Consider the following 12,293-nt stretch of genomic DNA (forward strand, 5'->3'; position numbering starts at 1 on the left):
ACAGGTAGAATCAAGAATTCCAGGTCACCTTCAGCTACATAATGAACGAGTCTGAGAGACCCTAAAATGAGTGGCACTAGAACTATTAGTTGACATACTGAGTTTACCCAAGAGGCAGGCTGAAAACCGTAAAAAAAAAAAAAAAAAAAAAAAAAAAAAAGTCTCTTTTAAAGAGCCTCTCAGTACATTCAAAATCTTTCCCACTGTTTAACTCTGGTTCCTTTTCTTTAATTTCTGTCTCAGTTAAATCCACTATTTCTTGATAACCCAGTTTAAAACGCATTTACCTTCTCCAGCCAGTATCCTATTCATTGACTATTTATACCCTTGAAGACGATGCATGCCAATACCATGGCTGGATTTAACAGAACCATCATTTACATTTCCAGGGGCTGGTGATGTCTGCTGATAGTTGTAGAATGTTTGCCTAATATGCACAAGGCTCAAAGTTCAATCCTCAGTACCACAAAACCCAGTATACATGTAAGTATTTGCCATCCCATATAAACATCAATCTGATGCTAGGGTATGGTTTGGATTAACCAATACCATTTCATACATTTTAAGTGAAAAGTAGTATTACATTAGTGGAACATAGGTATATTTTTATCTGGACACATTATTTTGAGCAATTGGGAAATTTTCTATTCATTCCTATTTTAAATTTCTAAGAGTGGTGAACAGTAATAAGGATTTTTTGAAAATCTTTGGGAGACTGAAGATTGCAATTTAAATTTGGTAGGGCCATTGAGATGGCTTAGTGGATATTGGTGTCTGCTCCCAAGCCTGATGAACTGAGTCTCATTTCTGGTAACCACGTGCTGGAAGGAGAGAACCAAATCCCACTAGTAGTCCTTCTGATCTCTGTATGCGCCCTCTAAGCACACACATGCCTACACACAAACACAAGCACACGAATGAAAAAAAAAACTTAAAATCTTATTAAAACCTTTTCTTGCCAAAAGAAACAGCATTCAATTAAGGTTCATTCTTACTTTGTAACAAAATGATAAATCATATATAATTTTTTTGTTTCCTTTGTTTAGTAACTTGAAGTTTCCATTCTTTCCAGAGCAAAACCCTCTAAAACCACTTCTCTCAACCTCTGTTCACCTTCATGCCTTAACTAGATCATGTATTCCTATAATAATCCTCTTAATGGAAAATGAGAGGATTTTATTAATATTCTCACCACAGTTATGTCAGAGCTGTAATGTCACTCCATCCTAACAAACCGTATGTTCCATAGTTCCCAATCCACAGATTTCTATCACATGTGTAGAGATGTGTCTGTCTGCTTAGATTTGTGCATGTAATGCGGAGCCATGGAGACCGAGAGAGGACAATGGATGCTAAGAGCTGGGGTCTGCTTCTCTAGAAGAACAGCAAGTCCTCTTAGCCACTAAGGCATCTCTCAAGCTCAAATATATATATATATATATATATACATATATTTTTTTTAAAACATGGTATGTTTATAAGTATCTCTGGAGCTTTCTGTGTTGGTGCATGTTGTTCCTAGAACTCACATGTTTATTGAAAATTCCTTCTTCAAGGAATGTTTTTCCTTATGACAGATAAATACACAAAATAAAATTTAAAAAGTACCTGGAACTAGAGATATAACTCAGTTGGTAAAATTGCATTTATAAGGCCCTGGGTTCAACCCCCAGCACTACATAAAGCCAGGTCTATTTTTATGTCTGTAATCCCAGCATTTTGGAAAGCAGAAAAAGTCACTTTAGGCCAGTCTAGGCTATAAACATGACAATGTTTCAAAATAAACAAAACTACATCTATAGAGCTGACTCAACCAAGAATCAACAATTTACAAAGATCCTTGTGCTTTGTGGTGTGATATTCTAATAATCCGAAAGTATCTTCCCATTTTCCCAATGACTTTTTTTTTTGTAAGATTTATTTATTTCATGTATATGAGTACACTGTAGCTGTCTTCAGACACACCAGAAGAGAGCATCAGATCTCATTACAGATGGTTGTGAGCCACCATGTGGTTGCTGGGAATTGAACTCAGGACCTCTGGAAGAGCAGCCAGTGCTCTTAACCGCTGAGCCATCTCTCCAGCCCATTAAATGACTTTTTAAATTGGAAATACTTATTACTATGTGTGTGCAGGCATTACTTTGTGTGGCTTGTGTGCCATGGCACAGAGATGGAGGTCAGAGAACAACTTCTTGGCATTAGTTGTCTATTCCAGTTACATGGGCTCAGGGAATCAAACTCATGCTCTCCTAGGCTTGTATGGCAAGTGCCTTTACCTGAACGAAGAGCCATCTTTCCAGCCCCAAAATACTTTGTAATTATAAAAGTAGGTTAAATAAATTTTCCTAAAAATCGATCTAATAAAGATTAGTATCACTAATGAGGGCAAGTATGTAAACAATTCAGCTGTGATAACCTAGGAGAGATTCTGGTGGCTTATGTAACTTTCAAGTAAAAATGTGTCTAATTGTGGGGCTGGGTAGACTGATGTGCAAGCATGAGGACCTGAGTTGAGATCCTCAGCACACTTGTACCTGTAATTCCTGCACTGGGAGGTGGAGACAGGATGATTCCTGGGGACTGCTGGCCAGCTATTCTAGACAGTAGGTAAGCACTCTCAGTTTGTAAGCATTCTAGGTTCAGTGAGATATTTTGTCTCAACACAATGAGATGAAAAGTGTCTCAGGGTAACTCCTGATTCCCACCCCTGGCCTAATCATGGGCTGGTGAGCATACACATGCAGGTTGAGGAAAGAGGAAAGAAAGCCAAACTAATACCACATAAAATAACTACTCAGGACAGCTAGGGCTACAGATAGAAGAAACTCTGGCTTGAAACAAACAACAACAAAATACTAGGCATGTTTCTCCCTAAAAACTCTTCCTCTCTCTCCTGGGAATTCCTCTATAGTCTAATTTCATTCTGCTTTAAGAAGTAAAATAGACTATTGGAACAACTGATGAAACTGGAATTTGGACTACAGATATAGAATGTGGTGGTTAATATTTTATGATTTAAAAGAGCTTTCAGGATCTGGAGAGATGGCTCAGCAGGTAAACACGCACTAGCTGTTCTTTCAGAGGACCGTGGTTTGATTGACAGAGCACCTGCATGGCTGGAACTGTAAACCCAGTGATCCAGTGCTTGCTTCTGGTCTCCAGGGGTAGCAGGCACGCATGTGGTACATAGACATACATGCAGACGGATTCACACCCATACACATAAAAATAAATCTAAACAAAAAAAAATTATAAAACAGCTTTCATTCGAAGAATTCACCCACATCTTTATTTCTAAGGATAAAATACACTGATAAAATACACCTGAAAAGAAAAACTGGAAGGCCTAAATGAATTTTAAAAACAGATTCACAATACTGTACATATTAAAAAATTATCACTACTTACCTTCAAGGAAAAGCAAGATTTGGGGTATCACCAATTTTTCAGAAGGCTTTAAGTGTCTAATTAACTGAACTTAAAAACTTTTTAGATACCAAAGGACAGAATTAACAAAATAAGTTAGGCTTAATTTTTATACTAAAGGTATAAAACCCTGCCAAACATAGTGGCACAAGTATATAAAATCCACTTGAGAGGCAGAGAGAAACAGGTGGATAGCCCTGAGTTTGAGGTCAGCCTGTTCTATACAGTAATGCCAGGCCAACTGGGACTACATAAAAAGAAAAACAAAAATGGAAAACAGAAATCCACATACTGTCTACAGAGTTTTAATGACACCAATAACTTTATTTAACAAACACTGAGTGACTACTATGTGCAAAGCACTATGCTAGGTGCCATGAAAGGTACAAAGGTGAAAAAGACATAGACCCTGCCCACAAGGAGCGTATAATCTAATGAGAAAGACAAACATATACACACGTAACTACAATACAAGGCAGTAAACAAGAGTAGGCAAGTGCTGAGTGTGGCCTGAGTGTAATATTAGCCTCAAGGTTTTGATTTGAACCATAAGTGAAGTGTTGGTCGCTTTGAAAATCCCATCTCAGGATTAGCATAATAGGTGTTTAAATAGTCCTACCCAAGCAGCTGCCATCAATAGAGTAGGCCAGGTGGAGGGGCTGCTTGAAATGAGCTGACACACAAGTATGTAGGAACAGTTAAAAAGAACTGTGTGTGTGTGTGTGTATGATACACACACATATACATGTATATTCACACATTTGTCCTTTGGTTAATGGCTATAGCTACTGTTTTAAACAATATACTTTTATATAAAAAGGAATTTGTATAATCCAAAAAAAATCAATTTAAGAATTAGGATTAATTTAAGAAAGAGTCCTGCCATAGACAATTTTATTTACTAATTGAGTCTTTAAATATCTATAAAGCTCTGAAGCAATTAAACTATTAGACATCTAAGTATTGCTGAGTAAGTAAAAACCTCTTATGTAAGTTCAGCCTTCTGAAGGAAATGGCCACATACCTGATACAACACTATTCTAATAGCAATAAGAAGGCCTTGAAGAGACTTAAGGAAAATAATCTTTAATGCTTCAATGCAAATGGAATACACGCTGATTAAATACAATTCAGTGTTCTTTGAAAATATCTCAGTGACACTGTTTGATACCAGTTAAGGCCAGCAAAACAGAAGTGAGGAAAATATTGTATCATTTCATTGGTTTCATGTACTATGACTATGCAACCCAATCTTTTCCTTCAAAATGCCATTTGTTAGTATTGATGAGATGTGATTTATTTGCTTTCAGCTCACAGGCTAGGAACAGCTGCTGACCACTTCCTTTTGATAGTACTGTCTGAAATAACTGGCAAAACAGAAGCGCATTTCCTGGCTGCTTTCCTGCTTCCTGAATTGGTCAGTCCACTGCTTAGCCTGTTTCCTTTAATGTGTCACTGTGGTCCTGGATTCTCTGTTGCTTTCTCTCAAGAAAACGAGCCCGCGCATCTGATATGGATTTGTCATCATTTCTTCTTTGCATTTTCTTTAGAACTTCTTTTGATATTCCATCTGAAAATAGTATACATATACCTTATTTTCAACATTAAGAAAAAAGGATGGTTCAGTAGCATGCACTTGTATAGCAAGATCGGAGATGGAGACAGGAAAATAACTATGAGCTCCAGAGCCAGCTAGCTTGGAATACACAGGAGCAACCAGAGACCCTGTCTCAAGCAAGCACCAGACTGACACTGTCCTCTGACCTTCACATGTGAAAGGTCACACAGGAATATACACAGCATATACACACAAATATATTTTTCTTACAGAAAAAAGATCAACAAGGAAATTAAATATTGTCTAACCAAAGTCTGGCTGAAAAAGTATAAAGGTGGGGATGCTGTGCTCAGTGGTACAATGCACAGTTCACATGAACCCTAGGACAAACAGTTCAATAACAAAAAGTACATGAGCCAGAAGGTAAAGGCACTTGCTGCTAATCCTGACAACCTAAATTTGATTATGAGGACCTATGTGAAAGGAGAAAGCTAACTCCCATAAGTTATCCTCTACCTAAACTTATATACCACACACACGCACACACACACAGAGAGAGAGAGAGAGAGAGAGAGAGAGAGAGAATGTAATTGAACAATAATAACAAAAAGGTTCATGAAGGCTAACCAGTCAGGAAAAAAATGACCATAATTCAAGCATAGAGGACAGTGTTATGTTGCAATAAAATACCTAGTAATTATCATACTTGCAAACCTTTTGGTGAGTCAGGCAAGCTGTGAGTTCAAGGCCAGCTGGGTCTACATAGCAATTGTCTAGTCAGCCAAAGTTACATGGTGAAACTTTGTCTCAACCAAAAAAAAAAAAAAACCCTCCTGTGACTTCTTGGGCAATACTTTGTACCATCTATTTCCCAGGGATGGCAAATAAATATAATATGAATCATCATTATGTCTCTGTAAGCTAATTATGTTTTATGTTGTAGTTCATTATTACAGTTTTTTATATATCTTCCATGTATAGTCCTAACAATTCAGAAAATCTGTTGGAAAAATGGAAGTTCTGAGGTATTAAGTCACAAAATATGACAAGACAAAAGTAAACTGGGTAAAGGAAAACGGAAGAGTGAGACGGGCAGTGATGGCAACACCTTTGGTCCCAGCACCTACAAGACAAAGGCAGATCTACTATGGTTCACTCACCATTTAGCTGTTTCACGTTTTCCTTATTTGTCCATTTTCTTCTTGCATCTTCTCTCATTTCACGTCTGGCCACACTGCTCAAATCATGTGCATTAAGTTCGTGCAACTTGGGTAGTAAGTCTCTCACCCATTCATAACGGATTGGACACACAATTCTTGCATAGACTTTGGTGGTAACTAATACTTCATGAAAAATTATCCATTCAAGTTTGGTTTCCTGTTCATGAAGCTATATAAAAATTTAAGGATAATTACTACTAATAATCAGCCCCATTCTAAATAAGAGCAAGAAAATAAGTACAGCCAAGGACTACATACAGAGAACATGTCCCCCCTCCAAAAATAAAAAAACCTGAAACCCTCTGAATTCCTATTTTCTTCCATAAAACAGAAGTTATATGCTAATCAATATCCTTAAGCTCAGAGTGAACACTAGAAGACACTGGTATGTTAGTACTCTACTCTGTCATTAAAAATAAGACACACTAGGGCTGTCTAGATGACTCAACTGACCAGAATCCAGTCTCCAAGACTCACATAGTAGAAGGAAAAAACTGACACTAGAAAGTTACTCTCTGGCCTCCACAAGTGTAGGCCTCTCCACACTCCTGCAAAACCTTTTATTTACAAATAGTATTTTTTTAAAGGGCTGAGGATGTGAAGTGCAAGGGAAAACAAAACCTCAAAGGAGTTAGTTACAAGGTGAGACAGTTTAGTCTGCAATCTCACCACTTGAGAAGCAGAGGAAAAAGGAGCTTTAGTACAGCCTCAGCAATACAGAGACCCTCTCTCAAATCGAACCAACTGACCAGCCAAATACACAAGAACTTACTGCTGAGGAAGGATGAATATGAACTGGACTTCCACGCCCATCCATTGTACAAAATGTTCTGCCAACAGATCTATAAACAGAAAAAACAAATGAGAAAGATCAAAATAGCAAAGCAATAAGGTAACTATGTTTCTTTTACTAAAATAAGCAGCAGTTTACCTAGGGAAGAGGTAACTTTAAGCAACAATAGTGTCACAAGGACCATTTTAAACACTATCCTCAGTAAAAACATCTCTTTTCATTACAATTCTAAAGAAGGAAAGCTATTATTATATGAGATTTAACTGATGGGTTTACATATTACACATTTAAAAATAAATATTAATGTGGGTGGTGAGGATCATGCATGCATGCCTTGTCATATGTGGAAGCCAGAGACAACACTGGAGTCAATTCTCTTCCTACCTTTATTTCAGATCCAGGGTTCAACCTGAGGTCATCAGGTTTTCAGGGCAAACACCTTTACCCTAGGCCAATTTACCAACCCAATAATTACATTTTTATGACAATGTAACTTAAGCATGTTAGCCCATCTCACATTTCTTTAATTACTTTGTATGTGTGTACATGTGCCTGTGCATGCAAACAAGGAGGCCAGAGGTCAGTGCAGGCTATCTTCCTCAATAGCTGATCACGTTACTTAAGACAATGGTCTCTCTCTGACCCTGAATCTCATTCCAAAATATACTCAATTTACAGAAAATTACAAAATAAAGGACAAAAACAAAACAACAAAAATGATTTTTATTGGAAGGACTGACAACTGGAAATAAGTTTCCATGTTATCTTACCCATAACCACCAAATAGTTGCTACTCTCCTTTGTAGCTGTGATAAAACCACCGAACCAGAAAATTAACATTAATGCATTACTAACATCAAATTCTGAGACCCCACTGAAGTATCAGCAATGTCCTAATAATATCTTTTAAAGCAAAAGGACTCAATTTAGAATCAGAATCACCTCTACTTTCCATGTTCCTTGTGCTGGAACACTTATTCAGGCTCTTTTGACCTAAATAGTGGTTTATTATTCTCAGTGTCTTTCAGGTGATACTGTTAGGATACCAGGCATAAACTACCATGCCTACTATCGTTGAGTATTTCCAACTACCGTCACCATTATCCCTACTGTATTTACTTATGTGATTGACTCTTCAGTCATATAATGAATTTCCCATTACCACTGTTACTACTCTCCTTACAAAGATCTCTTGCTCTCCCCAACTTATAATTGAGCCCTGACACTGTATACCCAAGCTGACCTTCCCTAGGGATGCCATTCTGTCTTGTTTGGTGTTTACACTCTATCTGAGGCTACCAAATTACAAAAGAACTCTTGCCATTTGCTTTAGGTGCTGATACATCTTCCCAACATGTACCCTCCTCCTTTCCTCTCTGGTCTACAGTACCCCAATCTGAACCACTATAGTTCCCTGTGCACAGATGGCAATTATAGAAAGATTTCTTATAATTGTTATAATCATCACAGAATCTATATCATATCTTCAATTTTTAAGTTGTTTAGCACTGTAATTAGATACAGTAGTGTCTATAAACTCCCTCAAGCATGTAACTCTTACCTTCGAGCAACATTTTTGAAGTAGCCTGCACAAAGACATCTTCGTAGTACTTCATGTTTAGGGCCTTCAAATGTCTCTCTTGGGAAATCACTTTGCTGTAGAAAGAGTATGTATTCAATGATAAAGCTTACAGTACAATTTGATCTAATCTTTTTTTCAAAGTTCATATTTCTAAAGACTTCTGGGAAATATATTATGAGAAGGATTACACTTAGAATTGCACCCAAAATAGTCAAAAGACAAGCCGAATATATAAAATAACAATTTATAGAATACTATGTATCATACAACAAAGGACAATGACCCAAGAAATAGGAAATTTACACCAATAAAAGCTCCACTCTTAGTCTTAAGAAAGAGTTCTGACTAAGGCATAAGGAAAAACATCCAGATGGAACCCAGAGAACTCACTGAGGAAACAAAGCTAAGAGACTGACTGGAATTTACAGGAAAGAATAAGTTCAGGAGAGATTTCAAAAACAAAAAAATACTAGATATCTACAAAAAGTATCTTCCCAATTAAACAACCTCTCAGAATGATCACACTGCTTGGTAACTCAAAGGGATAAGAATGTCGCTGTGAATGCCTTCTGAGAACTGGTGTGGAAGACCTAGAAGAGTATTACCTTTAATCCCAGCACTTGGGAGGCAGAGGCAGGCAGATTGCTGAATTTGGGATGGCCCTGAGTTCCATCCCAAAACATACATCGAATTCCAGGGCAGCCAGTGCTACACAATGACACACAATGCACATGAACTAGCATGGGACCTTGGGAGGTGTACATATTATCATTTTAAAATATGTAAATTGTATATATGAATATATACAGGTGAGTAGAGGCCAGAGGCATCCAATTCTTGGGGGCTGTAATTACAGGCAGTCATGAATCACCTGGTGTGAGTATTAGGAACTTAACTCTCATCCTCTTCAAGAGCAGGATGAGACGAAACCACTATGCAGTGTCTCCAGCACTATTAATCTTCCTTCTTCTTTTCTTTTTAGACAGGGTCTCCTTACTTATCCCTGGCTAGGCTGGAAACTTATTATATAGACTAGGCTCCCCTCAACTAACAGAGATCCATTCACCTGCCTCTGCCTCCAGGATGCTGAGATTAAAGTTCTGTCTTGATTGTAGTAATGATTTAACAGGTATATACAGATATCAAAACTCAGAGAACTGTACACTTTAAAGAAAATGTTTTAAAGTAGTTTTTACATTTACTTGTGAGTGGGCAGGTTGACATGCTCATGCCAAAGCCTATGTGTGGAGGTCAGAAGAAAACTTTTGGGAGTTCCTGAGGTTAGACTTAAGCCATTAGATTTGGTGGCTTGCATCCTTACCTGCTGAATCATCTCACCAGCCTATGTGAAGTTTAGTGTGTGTCAACTATTCTTTAGTACAACTATCTAAAAATATTTTCATTATTTCAGACACATTTCTTTCCCACTACAAGGGCTCACGGGTCAGTGTAGGGAGCCGTTTATGCCACACCCAAACATGGCGCCAGCTTCCCGCCGAGAACTCAGCAAACAGAGCTGTTGCCCAGCCAAGAGACTTAATGCGCATGCGCCACATACGTCATAGCCCGCTCTCGGGGCATACTATTGAGTTACTGGAGGGCGCACCAATCAGGTAGCGACACGAGTCTCCTAGGCATATATAGCAGTGCATTTCTCCCCCACACGGAGAGGGAGATAGTGGAGAGATTGCCGGAGACCCCACGTGGAGAGATGGCAGAGAGATCCCACGTGGAGAGGGACCCGATAAGAGAGATTGCGGAGAGATCCCACGTGGAGAGAGACTGGGCAGAGAGATCGCACGTGGGAGACTGCACATGAGAGGTCGCCTATACAGTAGACCCCGGTAGGGAGTCCCCGGCTCAGAGAGAAGTTTCCTGCTCAAGAAGTCCCCTGCTCAGAGTGCTGTACAATAAAGGTTGTCCGCAGAAGAATCTGTTTGTTGCACGCCTGTTCCTACCGGCGGGAAGCGTGGGCGCGTGACAGGTCAGAGATGGTTATACAGTTCAGCATGCAGAAGGGACGTAGCCGACTAGAATAGGCGGCAACTACTGCACGGGAAATTCAGTGACATGTACAGACCTACAGTGCTAGCTGAGGAAGCAGACACAGAAACTGCAGCAGTCACCTGTTTGAGTTTCCTGATCAGTTCCCGAAGCTGAGCTTCCACTCGGAACGCAGAGAATAAGCACCGCCAGTGAATCCAGTGCTTTTGGCACCACGAAGCTGGAGCTCCACTACAACACAAGAACACTGCTGTCTCCAAAATGCCTTCTACACGTGAAGCAAAAATACCCTTTACAAAATGGAAACCAGTCATGTGTGGTGACTCAGGGCTGGAGTGCTTGTAACCTCAACAGTTAGGAAGTAGAGGGAGAAGGAATTAGGAATGCAAGGTGTCTTCTACTATACAGCAAGGCTGCTGCTAGCCTAGGCTACAGGAGACCATCTCAAAAAAGCAGCCAGCTGGCCAGCCAAACTACAACAACAAAAGAAACCTGTAAGCAAAAGAAGAGATCTGGACAAGCACTAAAAAAGCATTTTAGAAAATTTGAAAAAATTAGTATCAGGGGCTGGGGAGTTAGTTTATCCTTGAAGAGCATTTCTTGCTCTTCACAGAACCTGAGTTCAATTCCCAGCACCCACACGGTGGCTCATAACCATCAGTAAATCCAGTTCTAGGGGATCCAATGCCTTTTTCTGTTTCCACGTGCACCGCTTATGCCGGTGGTACACAAGCTTACAAGCAAGCACAACATTCATATACCTAAAATAAGTCTTTTTAAAGAAAGAAAAGAAAATTTGACAAGAAATTAATGTCAGGTCCTCTGATTAAATAAAAACAAAATTGTAAAGACGTTTCTTTTTACATACATGAATTAACAAATATCTAACCATCATTTAGTCTAAGTATCTACATGAAAACAAAACTCTGTAAAATTCATTTTCAGGAAAGATTTGAGGGAAAAAGGAAAACCAACATTGAGCCTGAATGACTAAGATCACACATCCTGAGTGTGTAAAGAAGCTGCAGCTAAGAGACATTTTCCAGTACACAGGTCAAGCTCACATACCTTGATTTGCACTGCTCAAAAATTACAGCTAAAGTTGCAAAGTCATTAAATCCTCCAGCTTTTGCTGCCAGTTCCCGATGTCTCTGTTCTGCTTCCTTCTGGTACTCTGGATCAACTAAAAGTTAAATTTAGTTTAGTTCCATGTTAAATTAAGTCCCCATATCACTTTGTTCTCTCTTTCACCATGTTCAACATCTGCCTCACTCTTTGGGGTAGAACTAAATTAGCTCTTCTTAAGTTCTGTTTCTCCTTAAATCTCATCACCGGTCACCCCACCCAGATGACCAATTTATTTTACTCGATACACTTCCTCCCTGCGTAACTCAGGCTGACCTGGAATTTGGCGTGTAGCCTAATGGAACGTAGCATGCACTTAAATTCTTCTGCCTTTGCCTCCCAAGTACTGGGATTACGAAAGTGTACCACCACACATAGCTATTTTTCTTTTAAACACATGCTAGAAATTTATGACAGTCAACATTATTTCTCTCAATTCAACTGTCTTTAAAATAGTATTCGAAATTTACCTTTTTTTTTTGGAATTTACTCTTCTCAAAAAAAAAAAAAAAAAAAATCATAGGAGTAGCCAAAAGTTAAAAGAGATATAAAGTAAAAGTTCCCCTCAGTTTGTCTCATGAA

At 38.7% G+C, this 12,293-nt stretch overlaps 1 protein-coding gene across 2 annotated transcripts in view; it reads right to left on the minus strand.

Moving 5' to 3' along the window:
* Positions 1 to 3,543: 3,543 nt before the first annotated feature.
* Positions 3,544 to 12,293, minus strand: part of DHX40 (DEAH-box helicase 40) — a 34,853-nt gene continuing 26,103 nt past the window's right edge. For both annotated transcript variants that reach the window (XM_080922590.1, XM_080922589.1), the window contains 6 exons: positions 11,655 to 11,769; positions 10,709 to 10,817; positions 8,562 to 8,656; positions 6,980 to 7,049; positions 6,148 to 6,376; positions 3,544 to 4,999 (listed from right to left, as the gene is read on the minus strand). In XM_080922590.1, coding sequence (XP_080778716.1) covers positions 4,860 to 4,999; positions 6,148 to 6,376; positions 6,980 to 7,049; positions 8,562 to 8,656; positions 10,709 to 10,817; positions 11,655 to 11,769 — 758 coding nt within the window. In that variant the 3' untranslated portion in view covers positions 3,544 to 4,859. The remainder of the gene's footprint in view (positions 5,000 to 6,147; positions 6,377 to 6,979; positions 7,050 to 8,561; positions 8,657 to 10,708; positions 10,818 to 11,654; positions 11,770 to 12,293) is intronic.

This window comes from Micromys minutus (assembly GCF_963924665.1).
Source record: "Micromys minutus genome assembly, chromosome: 10".
Taxonomy (NCBI): domain Eukaryota; kingdom Metazoa; phylum Chordata; class Mammalia; order Rodentia; family Muridae; genus Micromys; species Micromys minutus.